The following is a 17600-nucleotide window of genomic DNA, read 5'->3' as shown; positions in this document are numbered from 1 at the left end:
ATATGGGATGCCGGTGCCACAGACGGAGATTAACCTACTGCGCCACGGTGCCGGCCCCAAAGAGCTATTTCAAAATAAATTACTACATCCACCCCAAACTCAAAGCTCAGAATATCCAGCAAGTGTTTCTGTGAGTAATTTTAAGAAGCATCCCTAAAATTATTTAAAATGTATATGAAATTAATAAATTCTAGTAAACAGAAGGTGACATATGCCAGATTATACCAACATGCAAAGATGACAAGTGGCAATCGATCCTAAGAAAGTAGGCTTCAAAGTCCCAAAGGGACAAATGTTCTCCCTGATCTGTGACAACTGAGCACCTAAAAGGAAATCTGTATAAGTGAAATTGACACTATGAAAAACAATGACTTGATCAGCCCTTGTCCTGACTGTTGAGGAACAGCTTACTATTTTATTCTTTTTAGTATTTTCTTGTTCTACTTAATACCATTGGTTGAACTCTTTAATTAACACACAATTATTCATAGGTGTTCAAATTTAACTGAAAATCTCTGTTAAAAGTAAGAGTGGGAATAAGAGAGGGAGGAGATGTACAGTTCAGCACACACTCAGACTTACCCCTAATGGTAGAGCTAGAAACGTGCCATGGGATTCCAAATCCCATTAAAGTGGCATGTACCAATGCCATCTTACTAAAGTGATCAGTTTAAGTTCATAATTGATCATAAAGATAGGATTAAGTGTCAAGGGGATCACATAAACAAGACTAGTGTCTGCTAATAATAACTGATAGAATTAAAAAGGAGAAAACAATCCAACATGGGAAGTGGGATACACAGCAGACTCATAGAACCACAGATGCCCTAAATGGCACTCTGGCCTCAGATTCAGTCCTTAAAGTTTTCAGATCTAGCTAAAAAGTCCATGAGAGTTTCTCAGGCATGGAAAGCCAAGACACTGTGGCAAAAAAAAAAAAAAAAAAAAAAAAAAAAAAAAAAAAAAAAACCCTAAATGAAAGATCTCTGTGAGTGAAATACCAGCGGAAAGAACGGGCCATCAAAGAAGGAGGTACCTTTCTCTGAAGGGAGGAGAGAACTTCTACTTTGATTATGGCCTTTTCTAAATAAGGTCAGAGTCTGTGAACTCAAGAGGCTTCCATAGCCTTGGCAGCTCATGACAAGAGCCTTGGGTGATTACTGACGTCATAAATGAGAGTGTTAAATAATAAATAAAAAATAATTGTTAAATCAACAACGGGAGTCACTATGCACTTACTCCCCATGTAGGATCCCTGTCCTTAATGTGTTGTACTATGCGAATTAACAGTAAAACTAGTATTCAAACTTTATACTTTGTGTGTCTGTGTGGGTACAAACTGTTGAAATCTTTATACTAAGTTGATCTTCTGTATACAAAGAAAATTAAAAATGAATTTTAATGAAGAATGGAACGGAAGAGGGAGCAGGAGATGGGATGGTTTGTGGGAGGCAAGTGAGGTTATGGGGGAAAAACCGCTATAATCCAAAAGTTGTATTTTCAAAATTTATATTTATTAAATAAAAGTTAAAAAAAAAAAAGTAGGCTTCGAAACAACCAGGCAAACCAGTGGGCAGTATTATAAAAAGTGAGGAAGAATTTTTTAAAAGGTAGGAGGTAGGGCACCAATGTCAAATTAAGAGGTTAAAGAAAATGTGATTAACAGACAACCAGAAAGCCTTTTACTGGCATTCAGTTAAAGAAGTTTTTGCTTTAAGGGGACAAGCAAAAATGTAAGTAGTAATGAGTAGGAAATTTAAAAAGTAAACATTTATTATTTCTTTAAATCTGGCAGTGAAATGAAGATGATATCACACATGAGTAAGATAAAAGATGTATTGCCAAGGAACGATGATATTCTTTGTTTTGCTTCTTAATATGCTAATGTGGCAAAGAATTAATCTATCAAGAACAGTTTCAATGATACTAGATACTAATTATTTTCAAGGTGTTCCAAACATATGTGGTCTGGGATTTGCTATAAGACTATTTCATCTCCTCAAAATCTATCACAGTATCCTATTACATACAAAAATGTTAATACTAAAATACAAGCTAAACAAGTTCTCTATGACTTGGCTCTGCAATGATCTTAAAAGTTAAGTAAACTTAACTTATTTAAATTATAGTAATTGCTACCAGCTCTATAAAAGTTAAGTAATAATTGTGCTGTGTAGGAAACATTCCAACCAGTCACTCAATAATTACTTCATCTGCCAAGTCAAGCAGTTTTCAACTGCTACATGTGTAATGTTGGGAGGTCCTGATCTTTCTTGGTATTTTCAGAGATAAAAATATTCTTGATACAGACCAGTCTGAGTCGATAGCTGAATTTTTTAATTTTCATGTTCCTAGAAAAATATCTGTCTACCTGGAAAATTTTCTTTATAAAAAATGGATGACCATAAATGTGAGGTGAAATATACCACCCAACTCAGGCTACCGCCTGCAAGCTTTCATAAGAAATACGTAAGTTCTTCTGCTAAACTGAAAATTGGGGTGGGTGCTGTGGCTCAGTGATTAGGCTTCCACTTGCGAGATTCACATCCCATATCAGAGTTCCAGGTTTCAAGACCCAGCTCTGGAGGCTGGTGCTATGAAATAGGTTAAGCCTCTGCCTGCAATACCAGCATCCCATGTAGGCGCTGGTTTGAGTCCCAGCTGCTCCACTTCCAATCCCGTTCATTACTAACATGCCTGGGAAAGCAGTGGAGGGTGGCCCAAGTACTTAGGCCTCTGCACCCAAGTAGGAGACAAACAAGTCTCCTGGATCCTGGCTTCAGTCTGGCCAATCCATGGCCATTGTGGCCATTTGGGGAGTGAATCAGTGGATGGATGATCACTTTCTCTCTCTCTCTCTCTCTCTCTCGCTCCTTCTATTTCTGACTTTTAAATAAATCAATCTTAAAAAAAAAAAAAAAAGACTTATCTCTGCATCTGATTCCAGCTTCCTGCTCATGTACACACCAGAAGGCAGCAGATGAAGGCTCAAGTACTTGAGTCCTTGTCATTCACAAGAGAGACCTAGATCCTAGTTCCAGGATCTTGGCTTTGACTTGGTTCAGTCCCAGCTACTGCAGGCATTTGGGGAGTGAATCATCTAATGGAAGACTGATCTCTCTCTCACTCTGCCTTTCAAATAAATAAATAAATAAAACTGTAAAAAAATAAACAAAATGAAGAGCTGAAATCAACAGTTTTGATATTGCTTTTGATCTCTCCCTGAATGTAACTCTACATCATTCTCATTATTACCTGAAATTCCAACTGATTAGTCAATGAAGATTCTGACTTAAAAATCAAGTACTGGGGCCACATTGTGTAGTGAGGTAAAGCCGCTGCCTGCAGAGCCAGAATCCCATATGGGCGGCCGTTACGAGTCCCAGCTGCTCCACTTCTGATCCAGCTGCCTACTAATTGCTTGGGAAAGCAGCTGAAGATGGCCCAAGTGCTTGGATTACTGCACCCAGATGGGAGATCTGGATGAAGCTCCTGGCTCCTGACTTCAGCCTAGCCCAGTGCTGGCCATTGTGTCCATCTGGGGAGTGAACCAGTGGATGGAAGACTCTCTCTCTCCTCTCTCTCTTTCTCTCTCTGCCTCTCCCCCTTTCTCTGTGTAATTCTGTCTTTCAAATAAATAAATAAATCTTTTTTAAAAATCATGTATTATTGTGATACCATTAGTCTCTCGTATCTTGGAAAAAAGTAAGGCTTATCCTATAACTTCTAGTTGTGGCCAGCAAGAAAATAAAAGTTTTAATTTAGAAGGAAATGGGCTTGTTTTGGATTGTCTGAATTAGAAAAAGTAGAGATTTTAGGGAAATATCAGATTGGAGAGCTCTATGAAGCAACAAGGCAGATTAATTCCACTTGACATACATAGAGGTAAGTAAAGACGAAATGCCAGTAAAATAGAATACTAAAGAAATGATTCTACTGGAAAAGTAGTGGATAGAAGGAAATAAGGTTGTTGGTTTTTTCTGGAGTAGGAAGCACGTTCTCTATAAGGGAGCTAAGTAGAAGCTTCCAAAGCAGAACTGGGCACTCTTTAATTGAACTAGATAACTCATAGATTCTTCCAAATCCCTATATTCCAAAATACCAAAATATATACCAAAAGAACTAGTGGTTGGGGGACTGTGGATCATATAAATGATTATCTCACTGATATTTCTATAAAAATACCTAAGTGTGCATAGCTACAACATTCCCACTTAACAAATTGTTAGTGATTTTTAGTGATTTAATAAAAAGTTAGATAAAAGTTTCAAATCAATTATCAGACATGTGAATTAAGATGTATAAAAGCTCTGTCTAAATTGAATTAGCAATGTCATTTTACTTTATTTGGCATTTAAAAGACAATACCACCCAATATTAAAGGATGAGACAAACATAGCATTCACACACTTTGGGGTAACTGCATTAGTTGGTATGACATTTTCTTTTTTTTTTTTTTTTTTTTTTTTTTGACATGCAGAGTGGACAGTGAGAGAGACAGACAGAGAAAGGTCTTCCTTTTTCCGTTGGTTCACCCCCTAATGGCCGCTGTGGCCAGCGCACTGCGCTGATCCACAGCCAGAAGCCAGGTGCTTCTCCTGGTCTCCCATGCGGGTGCAGGGCCCAAGGATTTGGGCCATCCTCCACTGCACTCCCGGGTCACAGCAGAGAGGTGGACTGAAAAGGAGCAACCATGACAGAATCCAGTGCCCCAACCGGGACTAGAACCCAGGGTGCCGGCGCCGCAGGCGGAGGATTAGCCTAGTGAGCCACAGCGCCAGCCAGTATGACATTTTCTATTCACATCCTTTATCATGTCATTGACTTCTGGGAATCAAACACAAAGAGAAAACTACCACAATCCTATTTTTAATAAAGGCTATGGGATAGGTTAGGAGAATCTTCCAGGTTCAACAGGAGACAGTCTGAGTATATTATAATACACTCATAAAACTAGTATTATACACACATTTGAAAATTAGCTTTTAAAAAACCTGTGTGACATGAGGAAATGCTTGTCATGGTATTAGGTGAAGAAAGTAAATAAAAATGAATATGGGGACTGGCACTGTGGTGCAGCAGGTAAAGCCTCTACCTGCAATGCCAGCATCCCATGTGGGCACTGGTTCAAATCCTTGGTGCTCTACTTCTGATTCAGCTCCCTGCTAATTGTGCCTGGGAAAGCAGTAGAGGATGACCCAGGTGTTTGGACCCCTGCTCCCATGTAAGAGACCCGGATGAAGCTCCTGGCTTCTGCCTGGTTCAGTTCCTAGTCATTTTGGCCATTTCGGAAGTGAACCAGTGAGTGAAAGATCTCTTTTTGTCTCTCTTTCTCTATATATAACTCTGCCTTTCTACCTTTCTCTGTAGGGAGGAGAGAACTTCCACCTTGACTATGACCTTGTCTAAATAAGATCGAAGTCGGCGAACTCAAAAGGCTTCCATAGCCTTGGCAACTCATGACTAGAGCCTAGGAAGATTACTGACGCCATAAACAAGGGTGTCAAACTGTTAAGTCAACAACAGGAGTCACTGTGTACTTATTTCTCATGTGGGATCTGTCTTTAATGTGTTGTCCAATGTGAAGTAATGATATAACTAGTACTGAACAGTATTTTATACTTTGTGTTTCTGTGTGGGTGCAAACTGATGAAATCTTTGCTTAATATATACTAAATCGATCTTCTGTATATAAAGATAATTGAAAATGAATATTGATGTGAATGGAATGGGAGAGGGAGCGGGAGATGGGAGGGGTGCGAGTGGGAGGGAAATTATGGGGGGGGCACTGTAATCCATAAACTGTACTTTGGAAATTTATATTTACTAAATAAAAAAATTTTTAAAAAATAAAAAATAACTCTGCCTTTCAAATAAATAAATCTTATTTAAAAAATGAATATGGCACTACAGTTATTTATAAGAGGAAGTAAATAAATCAAAATTTAAAAATCGTGATCTCTCACTTTTTAAAATGCCATCTACTCCTCTGTATTAGTTTTTAGTAAAATAATATTTCATAGCAAGTGTTTTTATAATAATATCTTAGGGCCAGCACTGTGACATAGCGGGTTAAGCCACCATTTGCAAGGCCAGCATCCCATATGGGTGCCGGTTGGAGTCCCAGATGCTCCACCCTCGATGCAGCTCCCTGCTAATGTACCTGGGAAAGCAGTTGAAGATAGCCCAAATACTTGGGTCCCTGCACCCACGTGGGAGACCAGGAAGACGTTCTGAGATCATGGCTTTGGTCTGAGTTAAGCCCTGGCCATTATGGCCATTTTAGGAAGTGAACCAATAGATGGAAGACTTCTCTCTCTCTCTCTGCCTCTCCCTTTCTGTAACTCTTTCAAATAAAAATAAACCTAAAAAAAATCCTAAACCCACACATCTTTTTTTTTTTTTAATTATCTGTTTATTTATTTGAAAGGCAGAGGTACAGAGAGGCAGAGAAAGAGAGGTCTTCCATCCACTGGTTTACTCCTCAGATGGCTGCAACAGCTGGAGCTGCACTGATCCAAATGCAGGAGCCAGGAGCTTCTTCAGGGTCTCCCAGGCAGATGCAGGGGCCCAAACACTTGGGCCATCGTCCTCTGCATTCACAGGCCATAGCAGAGAGCTGAACAGGAAGTAGAACAGCCAGGACTCAAACTAGCACCCATATGGGACGCCAGCACTGCAGGTGGCGGCATTACACACTAGGCCACATCTTAGTATCTGTCATATAACTATACCTCAAAGATATAGCTATTTTCGGCCGGCGCCGTGGTTCAACAGGCTAATCCTCCGCCTTGCGGCGCCAGCACACCAGGTTCTAGTCCCGGTTGGGGCGCCGGATTCTATCCCGGTTGCCCCTCTTCCAGGCCAGCTCTCTGCTATGGCCCGGGAAGGCAGTGGAGCATGGCCCAAGTCCTTGGGCCCTGCACCCGCATGGGAGACCAGGAGAAGCACCTGGCTCCTGGCTTCGGATCAGCACAATGTGCCGGCCACAGCGGCCATTGGAGGGTGAACCAACGGCAAAAAGGAAGACCATTCTCTCTCTCTCTCTCTCTCTCACTATCCACTCTGCCTGTCAAAAGAAAAAAAAAAGATATAGCTATTTTCTCTAAACACTAAAATACATGTACAACAGTCCCTTTCAACTTTAGAGTGGGGAATAAGAAGTGGTTTGTCAAAATGTAGATTTCAATATCCCCAGGAATATGCATGCACCTAGCATAGACAATCCAGACAATTTTCATTAAAAGGGCCAAAGAAAGACTGACTTGCAGCAATCTATCTAGCTCATTTAGGAATGGGCATTGTGGCGAGTTAAGCCACAGCTTGGGACACCTGCAATCCGTTGTCTGAGTGCTGGTTTTAATATCAGTTACTCCCTTTCTGATCCAGTTTCCTGCAAGTGCATCAGGGAAGCAGTGGATAATGGTTCAAGTACTTGAATTCCTACCACCCACATGGGAGACCTGAATGGAGCTGCCAGCCTCTTGCTTCATCCTGGCCCAGCCCCAGCTGTTAAAACCTCTTGGGGGTTAAACCAGTACATAGCAGATCAATGGATTCATCAATCGCTCTCTCTCCTTAAAACTAAAATTTTATGAAGTTAGGTGTGTAAGAGCTAAATTCTTTATAATGATGGCCTGTGCAAAGAAAAACTATGGTTCACTGCCCAATGATACTAAATCTAATTGCTATTACAATGCAATTCAACACCAAAAGCAAACAACAGGATATATCAAATATCAGACTGAAAATTAAAATCTTACTGTTGGAAGCAGGCATTTAGTCTAGCAGTTAAAATATCCATGACCTACATCAGAGTGCTGGGTTTGATGCTAGGCTCTAGCTCCTGACTCCAGCTTTCAGCCAGTACAGACCCTGGGAGGCAGTAGTAATGGCTCAAACAAATGGGTTCTTATTACACTCATGGGAAACTAGAATGCATTCCTGGCTCTAGCCCCATGCATTTGGGGCTTACATGCATTTAGGGAGTTAATTAGTGGAGGGGAGTTCTCTATCTCTCTTTTTCAAATGAACGGAGAGAGAAATCTTGTCAACTTCTATTAAGAACAATCTCTAAGACTCTTCATTTCACTAATGTTAAATATCTGCCACAACCAACACGTAATATTCTAAAGGTCTATAAGGAGCTTCCTCTGGGTCTCCCACATGGGTGCAGGGGCCCAGGCACATTAGCAGGGAGCTGGATCAGAACTGGAGCAGCTGGGATCCAAACTGGCATCCATAATGGATGTCAGCGTCACAGTTGGTGTTTTTACCCAGCATGCAACAATCCTGATCATGAGGTGTGCCTTTGGCCTCACGGTTAAATTGCAGCTTGGGATATCCACAGCTACCCTTCCACATTCTTGGAAGCAACAGATGATGGCTCAAGTTTGTGGGTACCTGTCAGCCAGGTGTAAGATCTGAATGAAATTCCATGCCCTTGACTTCAGCCTGGCCCAGTCCTACATGCTGCAAGCATTTGGAGAATGAACCAGCAAATGGAAAACCGCTCTGTTGTCTGTGTGTGTGTGAGTGACTTTCAAATAAAAATGAAAATTTTATAAAATTATGGGAAGATTTATAAAACTAAATAAAGAAGGCTGATTTTTAATGTGTACAAGAAACACAAAACCATAATAATAATAATGAGTTCTTTTACAAAACTGGCAAAATAAAATTGTAAATTAAAATTCAAACACAATAGTGAAAGGCAGGCATAGTAGCAGCCTAGCAGGTTAAGCCACCACCAGCAACACCAGCATCCCATATAGGCATTGGTTCATTTCTCAGCTGCTCCACTTCCAATCCAGGTCACCGCTAATGCACCTGGGAAAGTTATGGAAGATGCCCAAAGTACTTGAGCCCCTGCCACTCACACAGGAGACTCAATAGAAGCTCATGGTTTCCACCCAGCCCAATCCCAGGTATTGTGGCCATTTGGGGAATGAATCAGTGGATAGAAGATCTCTCTCTGTGTTTCCTCTCTTTCTCTGTAACTCTGCCTTCAAAATAAATAAACCTTTAAAAACACAAATACAGGGTCAATGCTGTGGTATTGTAAGTTAACCCTTCACCTGTGCTGCCTGGATATCATATGGGTACTTGTTTGAGTTCCAGCCACTCTACTTCTGATCCAGCTCCCTGTTAATGGCCTGGGAAAGCAGTGAAAGATGGCCCAAGTGTTTGGGCTCCTGCACCCATGTGGGAGACCTAGAGGAAGCTCCTGGATCCTGGCTTCGGATCAGCCCAGCTCCAGCCATTGTAGCCATTTAGGGAGTGAACCAGTGGACAGAAGACCTCTCTCTCTGTATCTTCCTCTCTCTGTCCACAGCTCTGCCTCTCAAATAAATTAAATCTTAAAAAAAAAAAACAAACACACACAATATTCATTATCCTATCAGACCAATAAGAGGCTATCAGCTTTAAAACCAAATAATATTTCCCCAACTGTTAATATGGCACTTCAAATATATACAATATGGGGGCTGGTGCTGGTGTTGTAGGTTAAGCTTCTGCCTGCAGAGCTGCATACAATATAGATGCTATTCATGCCCCAGCTGCTCCACTTCCAACCAGCTCCTTGCTAATTTGACTAGGAAAGTAACAAAGGATGACCCAAGCCCTTGGGCCCTTGCACCCACATAGGCAAGAGCCTCCCAGCATAGCACTCTCGGCTCCTGGCTGCAGTCTGGCCCAGCACTAACCATTGCAGTCACCTGGGGAGTCAACCAGAAGATGGAAGAGCTCTCTCTCCCTTTTATAATTTTTTGTTGTTTTGGTTTTTTTTTGTTTTTGTTTTTGTTTTTTTGCTGTTAGGGTAGCCTCCACTACTTTCCCAGGCACATCAGCAGGGAGCTGGACTGTAAGTGGAGCAGCTGGGACTCAAATTGGCAGTCATATCTTTTTTTCTTTTTAAGATTTATTTATTTGAAAGGCAAAGTTACATAAAAGACAGAGGAAGGGGCAGAGAGGTATCTTTTAAAAAAAAAATTCAAAATCAAGAATTCCAATCTCCTTATCATTGTGTGAATCAGAGTCTCCAAAATTTAGGCTAATTCATCTTTCCAGCCATATTTTTAAACTGTAAAGTCCTACCTTAGGAATCTGATCCTAAGGGGACTGTAACTGTTTTCTTGAGCACATAAAAATGGTTTATTTATTTTATCAACTACTATTCAGGAAGATGAGATGCTCATTCTATAAAGTATATGAAAGCTGAAAATGACTAGAGGAATAACAAATTCACTTCTCCCACTTCACACCCACTCTAGTCCAGATAATCCTTCCTGTGGAAAGGTAGAAAAACTACACACAGTATTTGAGTTTTCTAGTTTTCATATTCTCTCTCTCTCTCTCTTACACACACACACACACACACAATCTTTCAGGAAAAACAGAGCTTCTAGTTGAATTCAAACAAGTTCAATACATACTGGATGACCTCTACCATATTCAATATCCGCATATGAACTTTTACATGGTAGTCAAAAACATACCAGCCTAAATGAGAGACAAACTGGTTTTGCTTCCAATGTGACCATGGGCAAGTAATCTGATCTCTCTATGCCTTAGTTTCTTCATCTCTAAAATGGGATAGCAACAATTCCTATTTCATAGGGTTTATGCAAGGACTGCATGAGCTAATAGCCATAAAATATTTAAAACATTACCTGGCACATAAGTTATTTAAGTACTCACTACTATTTTCTCAACTGGATTGCTCCCTTAATCTCTATCCCTACTCTATTCTTCAAAAATCTACCCCAATACCTCATCTTCCAAATAAATCAGTAACCATCTCCAACCAAGAGTAAGCTCTCTTCTATTCTTAAACCTCTATGAATCTTATTTTTACATGATTCAAAGGATATATATTTACTTGCTAGAAATGTTACTTATCATTTTATGTGTAGCTTGCTTTGTCATATAAATTGTAAGCTCTTCTAGGAGAGAAAATACAAAATATGTATCATCCCTCCTTGACACAAAAAAATCACTCAAGTAATACATTTATTATGAGGCAGTTATTGGATAAAGGTTTTCCAACAAGGTACAAAGAGTTTCACAAAGAAATCACTGATATAGATCCTCAGTTTGAGCAGTGTGTAAGTCTTAAACCAAGAACTGTTATAACAGCCAAAATTATCCTACCTTAGTTTAGATCTCAAAATGAGGACTTAGCTCATTAGGAATAGCTTGCAGTTTTAAAGTCAAGAATATTAAAGCAAGGTTGGCTTTAGTGTTCTTGGATTTGCAAACAATGCTGCTAGATTCGGCCTAAAGTCTGAAAAAACAGATCAACATATTAAATACTTACTTAAAAGTTACTATATGTTAGGTCCTCCTGCAACTATGCAGATGAATCATTTTCAATTTAGTACCTGCACTGAACCAGTCTACACAAATAGTGCTAATTAAAGGTTCAAAGTACAATGGGAAAAAGGATTTTAACACCTGGTTTCCTTTATCCTCAAATGAAGTCTTATTATCAACGAAGAAAAAACCAATAAAAGCTGTTTTTCATAATAAATTATTAAATAAGACACATCTAGAGACTGAATGTTTCCTCTAAAAACAAGGTGTGATTACTATTAGATTTCTCATGTGGGAAAATGACAGAGATTTTAAGTCATGTATCTGATCTTGATCACCACATATTATTCTAAGTATCTGTTCAAGAAATTATTCTTTAATATTCATTATTACAATTCTTTTAATAGAGCTAAATTTGGCTACAATTTGTTCTTTAAGATTATTAAAACTATAAATGTAAAGGTTAAGATATGTTTCTTCATAAATAATGATATAGCTACTAACCTAGAGAAGAAAAGGTATGCTTTGCATTATTTTATTCATCTATCTAGACCCACCTCTGCTCCACAGCAGCAGCTTGCAAACCAGGTATACTACTCAACCAGAGAAATGCAAATTAACCATCTCTATCATGTATAAAATTTATAAACTTTTTAACTACAAGAGGTTTCCAAAAATACATAATATGAAAAAAAAACTATGCAGATTTTTTTCTGCAGTAAAATAAATATTAATTCCACTTTTCCTGTAACATTTTGAAATACTCCCTCATGTATGAAATTACAAGGCATGCAACCTCTAAACAGCTACAAACTGATCAACAGATAAAATAATCTGGTCAATAAATAAAACATTCTGCCCTTCAATGACAGAGTATTTCATACCTAATCCAATTAACCTAACTCAGCACCAAAATATGAGATGATGGAATATAATTAGCAAAAAATTACTATGTACTGTCTAAAAAACCCATCATCAAAATCATTTTTTCTTAAGGATAGTTAAATCACTATCCTGCCTTTCACTTCCTTCAATGAAGAAATACAACAAAGTTACATCATACTCATGACTTATGTTCTAAAGTCAGCCTACATAAGGTAAAAATGTTATACAGTCATTGAAGGCTCTGTGTAAGATTAGTATTCTTACTAATATGTAAAATGTGACAGAATGTGTTTCTTCATATATAGTGATATTAACAACATGGTCAAAATAATCTTTGGGGCCAGTGCTGTGGCATAACGGGTAAAGCCACCACCTGCAATGCCAGCATCCCATATGGGCGCCAATTCGAGTCCCAGCTGCTCTACTTCTGATCCAGCTCTCTGCTGTGGCCAGGGAAAGCAGCAGAAGATGGCCCAAGTCCTTGGGCCCCTGCAGCCACATGGGAGACCTGGAAGAAGCTCCTGGCTCCTAGTTTCAGATCAGTGCAGCTACAGCTGTTGTGTCCAATTGGGGAATAAGCCAGCGGATGGAAGACCTCTCTCTCTCTGCCTCCCCTTCTCTCTCTGTGTAACCGACTTTCAAATACAAAAATAAATCTTTAAAAAAAGAATCTTTAAGAGTATAACAGGGAGGGGCCGGCGCTGTGGCGTTGTGGGTTAAGCCACCTCCTACAGTGCCTGTATTCCATATGGGCACCAGTTCAAACCCGGCTGCTCCACTTCCAATCCACCTCTCTGCTATGGCCTGGGAAAGCAGTGGAAGATGGCCCAAGTCCTTGGCCCCTGTACCCACATGGGAGACCCAGAAAAAGCTCCTGATCCTTGGCTTCAGATGGCACAGCTCCAGCTGCTGTGGCCAACTGGGGAGTGAACCAGTGGATGGAAGACCTCTCTCTCTCTCTTCCTTCTCTCTCTGTGTAACTCTTTCAAATAAATAAATCTTTTTTAAAAAAAAAAAAAAAAGTCTAACAAGGAAAGTCATATTTCACTCATTCCAGGTCTCCTATTCAATGAAGGAAATTCCAAGCAGGGTCATTTGTATTATTATCATCGTCCACCCTATCTTTCTTTTTAAAATTCAGAGCACATACTTATTTAAGTATTTAATTCATAAGATGACTCCATTATATAAGCAAAGGAACAAAATGATCTTAGAGTAGTAAATAACCACCAGATGCTATCTCCTTCTGAAGCACTACTAACTGAAGAAAACTTTTCCAGTGTTCTACTACACCATCACCCACTGCTTCTAAACTTTTACTTAGTTTCTATCTTCAAAAGAGGCAAAAAGATATATAAATTCCATTATTCCATACATTTAAAAATGTTTGCATAATAAGGGAAAATGTAACCTATGACCAGGGCAGATATTTGGACTATTATTTTCTTAAATTTATTCCGAGTTGATTGAATCTAAAACATACCAAAACTCTACTTTGGTGAGAAATCACATCTTACCTACTACCATAAGGGTGAATTCAAATCCTCTCTTCACTGATTTTCTGTATACTTGATTTGGAAGATTGGCGAATCCCACATAGCCTTCAAGATTCTTCTGTTGCTGAGAAAAATAAAATTCATGTATTATAATACTAATCTGTAACTCATTTCAAATTCCCTTTATCAACCTACTTTAGGAAATTACACAAAATGGCATCCATAGCAAACAAATTGCTTTTATAGTGTTACCAATAAACGCAATAGTTAATTACAGAATGAACAGAATTAATTACACAAGTTGACCAGATAATACAATATTTATTAATAAAAATCTAAGAAAATGGGGCCCCAGCATTGTGGCACAGTGGATTAAGCCATCATCTGCAACACCAGCATCCCATTTGGGCACCAGTTGGAGTCCCATCAGCTCCACTTCCAATCCAGTTCCCTGCTAATGTGTCTGAGAAAGCAGAAGATGGCCCAAAGTGCTTGGGCCCCTGCCACCCACATGAGAGATCTGGATGGAGTTCTGGCTCCTGGCTTCAGCCTGGTCCAGCCACAGCTGTTGCAGCCATTTGTGGAGTGAATCAGCAAATGAAAGATTTCTGTCTCTCCCACTAACTCTGACTTTCGAATAAACAAATAAAATCTTTTTAAAAATCCAAGAAAATGAAATAAAATTCAAAGAAATCTCAGAGCAAAATTACAATTGACAGTAAGTAACAATAGTTTTGATCAACCAACCAAAATAGCACAGTAACAAATAGGATTTTTCATAAGGAAAAAATTCGAACTCCTTTAAAATTACATTAAGAAGGCTTTTTAATTACCTGTTTTGCTCACACTACCACACATACGGAGTTTCTTGAAATTTGTCTTCTAAATCATGAAATGAAGTCAAAATGTTCAGTGAAAAAGCAACTTTGGGGGTCGGCACAGTGGCACAGAGGATAAAGCTTCCACCTGCAGTGCTGCCATACCATATGGGCACCACTTCGAGTCTCAGCTGCTGCACTTCCGAACCAGCTCTCTGCTATGGCCGGGGAAAGCATTAGAAGATGGCCCAAGTTCATGGGTCCCTACACCCATGTGGGAGATGCAGAGGAGGCTCCTGGCTTCTGAACGGTGCAGCTCAGGCCACTGTGGCCCTCTGGGGAGTGAACCAGTGGATAGAAGACCCCTCTTTTTCTCTCTCACTCTACCTCTCTGTAACTCTGCCTTTGAAATAAATAAATCCTTTAAAAAAAAAAAAAAAGCAATTTTGAAGTCTCTCATGATCAATGTCAATCAGCAAAGAGTATCTTTCAAGTTGATGTCAGATCCAATTATGTGAAATTATCCAATTTCACATGATCCTGCTGTTTCCATCTTCGGGAAAATAAATTTATTCAGGTAAATTATAATTCCATTTTCTATTTGCTTTTTTGGATGACTTCAGCAATAGCTTTATGAGTAATTCAAAGATATTTAACTTTCTTCTTTTTTTTGGACAGGCAGTTAAACAGTGAGAGAGAGACAGACAGAAAGGTCTTCCTTCCGTTGGTTCACCCCCAAATGGCCACTACGGCCGGCGCGCTGTGCCAGTCCAAAGCCAGGAGCCAGGTGCTTCCTCCTGGTCTCCCATGTAGGTGCACGGCCCAGGTACTTGGGACATCCTCCACTGCCTTCCCAGGCCACAGCAGAGAGCTGGACTGGAAGAGGAGCAACCGGGACAGAATCCGGTGCCCCAACTGGGACTAGAACCTGGGGTGCCGGCGCCGCAGGCAGAGGATTAGCCTGGTGAGCCATGGCGCCAGCCAAGACATTTAACTGTCAAACTGATGTAGTAAATAAGTGTGATTTTTAACGTACTCATTGGTTTAAAGAGGAAAAAAAAAAAAAAAAAAAAAAAAAAAACCCTGTCCACAGTTCAGATCATCTGAGTGAGTACTCTTACTGGTTAATTTTACCTTGGAGATAGTAGGTCTTAAGGAACAAAATATAATGACAAAATAGTGCTAAGAAGTACATATTCCTCTTAAAACTTCTGCCACATTTAAATCCTCATTTTAGAAAAACCCATGAGATCAAGCCATCACTTAAATAAGTTCAGACTTAACAAAAGAAATCTATACTCTTCACATAGTACACATATAGCTAAATTGTTCATGCATGATTTCTGCCTTTTGAAATTTTAAGCCAATTGTTGAGAAGCTTAGTCAATTAAATTGAAAAGCCAATTTTAAAAATAGCAATTAAAAGACAGACCATATTGTTTTAAAGTCAAATATTTGAAAGCCTGATACAGTAAAGCTAAAATTATGTATCAATTTTAAAGTTTCCTTTGCTCATATTTCATGTAATTTTAAGTTAAATTTAAGTTAACTTAGAAAAAAAAGACTGTAAATTATGTAATATACTCACAGCTACTTTGTAGTGAACACATGTCCATCATTTCAGTGTTCCAGATTCCAACAGAACAAATCCACAGAGGAACAGTAAATGAAAAATTCCAAGAATCGTAATGACACGTTCAGTCCAAATAGGTAAAACAAATCCATTGGAACATAGCAAAAGAGAAAAACATGAAAGTTACTAACATGTAACTCGAAAAATTAGAGGTAAATTACAAATAAATTGAGAGCATATTTTTTCTACATATTTCAAAGTATTAAAATTTTATGTAACATAAAACCCAAGGAATTAATTTTTTTTTAATTTGATAGAGAAATAGGGAAATCTCTCTTTTGCTGGCTCACTTCCCAAAAGCCCACAATTGCAGGTGCTGGGGCCAGGGTTGGGCAGGGCCAGGAATACAACCCAAGTCGTCCATATTGGTGGCAAGAACCCAATCACTTGAGTCATCACCACCGCCTCCCAGGGTCTGCACTGCCAGGAAACTGGAGTGAGGAGACAGAGCCAGGAATTCAATCCAGGAACACCAATATGGTATATAGCCATCTTAACCACCAGGCCCAATGCTTGCTCTGAGATCCAGAGAATTTAAACCCATGTTCAGCAGCTCTCTTGCTCGAATACGGAACACAAAACCTATCTATTCATAAAGGCCAACTGCACCTGAAGTTCTATAGGAAATGGTTTTAAAGATGCAAAAACAAAGTTTCAAGAAGTTATATAAGGACCAAATTTTAAGTTCCAAGAAAAAACTGTAAATCTCATACAATTTTGCTTTGCCAGTCACTGCATTAAGACAACTCTTGACTATCCTATTTAAAATTACATTCCCATTTTTCATCCCAGCACTTTGCTTCTCCTTAACACTTACCATCATCTCACACACATTTTACTCATCTTTATAGTAACCTCCATCTCAATCCTACCAAGCCTGCAACAGGAACACAAGCTCCATCAAGAAAGAGAATAAATGAATATAAACTGCAGCATCCAAAAAGAAGCTATCTGGGGGAATAGAAGTTCTGGAGAATATGATATCTGAAACTGGACCTTCAAGGAACTGACCAGTCAAGAGGCTTAACAAAAACGCCTCATAGTCTGCCCCTAGGACTTACTCATTGCCTCGCCCTTAGCAACCAAAAAAGTCTTAGCACAAAGAACTACAGGAATTTAAAAAAGGGGGAGAACATATTTCAGGCAAAGGGGTATGCCTTAAAGTAGGAACAAACTTGGTATTTCCAGGAACAAAAAGAAGATGTGTGAACTACAATGAAGTAAAGTTCTGGACCAGTATATGAATGATAGGAAACAAGGTCGGGGAAGCAGGCAGGGGCCAGATCATGTGGGAATCAGCCAAAGTAGGAAGTTTGGATATTATTTTAAGGCATTATGGGAAGCCACTGGAGGGTTTTTCACAGGCAGATGGCCTGATTAGTGTCTTAAAGATAGCTCTCACTGTCAGATGAACAAGTAGGAAAAAAAAAAAAAAAAAAAAAAACTAGTAAG

The 17600-nt window shown here is 39.3% G+C and overlaps 1 protein-coding gene across 1 annotated transcript in view; it reads right to left on the bottom strand.

Annotated features, from left to right (window-relative positions):
- The window catches only part of SEPTIN7 (septin 7), a 67092-nt gene extending 50910 nt beyond the window's left edge, over positions 1-16182 (bottom strand). The window contains exons 1-2 of the mRNA XM_062179557.1: positions 16104-16182; positions 13719-13821 (exon numbers count right to left, since the gene is read on the bottom strand). Coding sequence (XP_062035541.1) covers positions 13719-13728 — 10 coding nt within the window. The 5' untranslated portion in view covers positions 13729-13821; positions 16104-16182. The remainder of the gene's footprint in view (positions 1-13718; positions 13822-16103) is intronic.
- Between the last annotated feature and the right edge of the window lie 1418 nt (positions 16183-17600).

Source organism: Lepus europaeus, chromosome 20 (genome assembly GCF_033115175.1).
Source record: "Lepus europaeus isolate LE1 chromosome 20, mLepTim1.pri, whole genome shotgun sequence".
NCBI classification, from domain to species: domain Eukaryota; kingdom Metazoa; phylum Chordata; class Mammalia; order Lagomorpha; family Leporidae; genus Lepus; species Lepus europaeus.
Note: the sequence above shows the minus strand (reverse complement) of the source record. Positions and strands in the feature narration are given on the sequence as shown.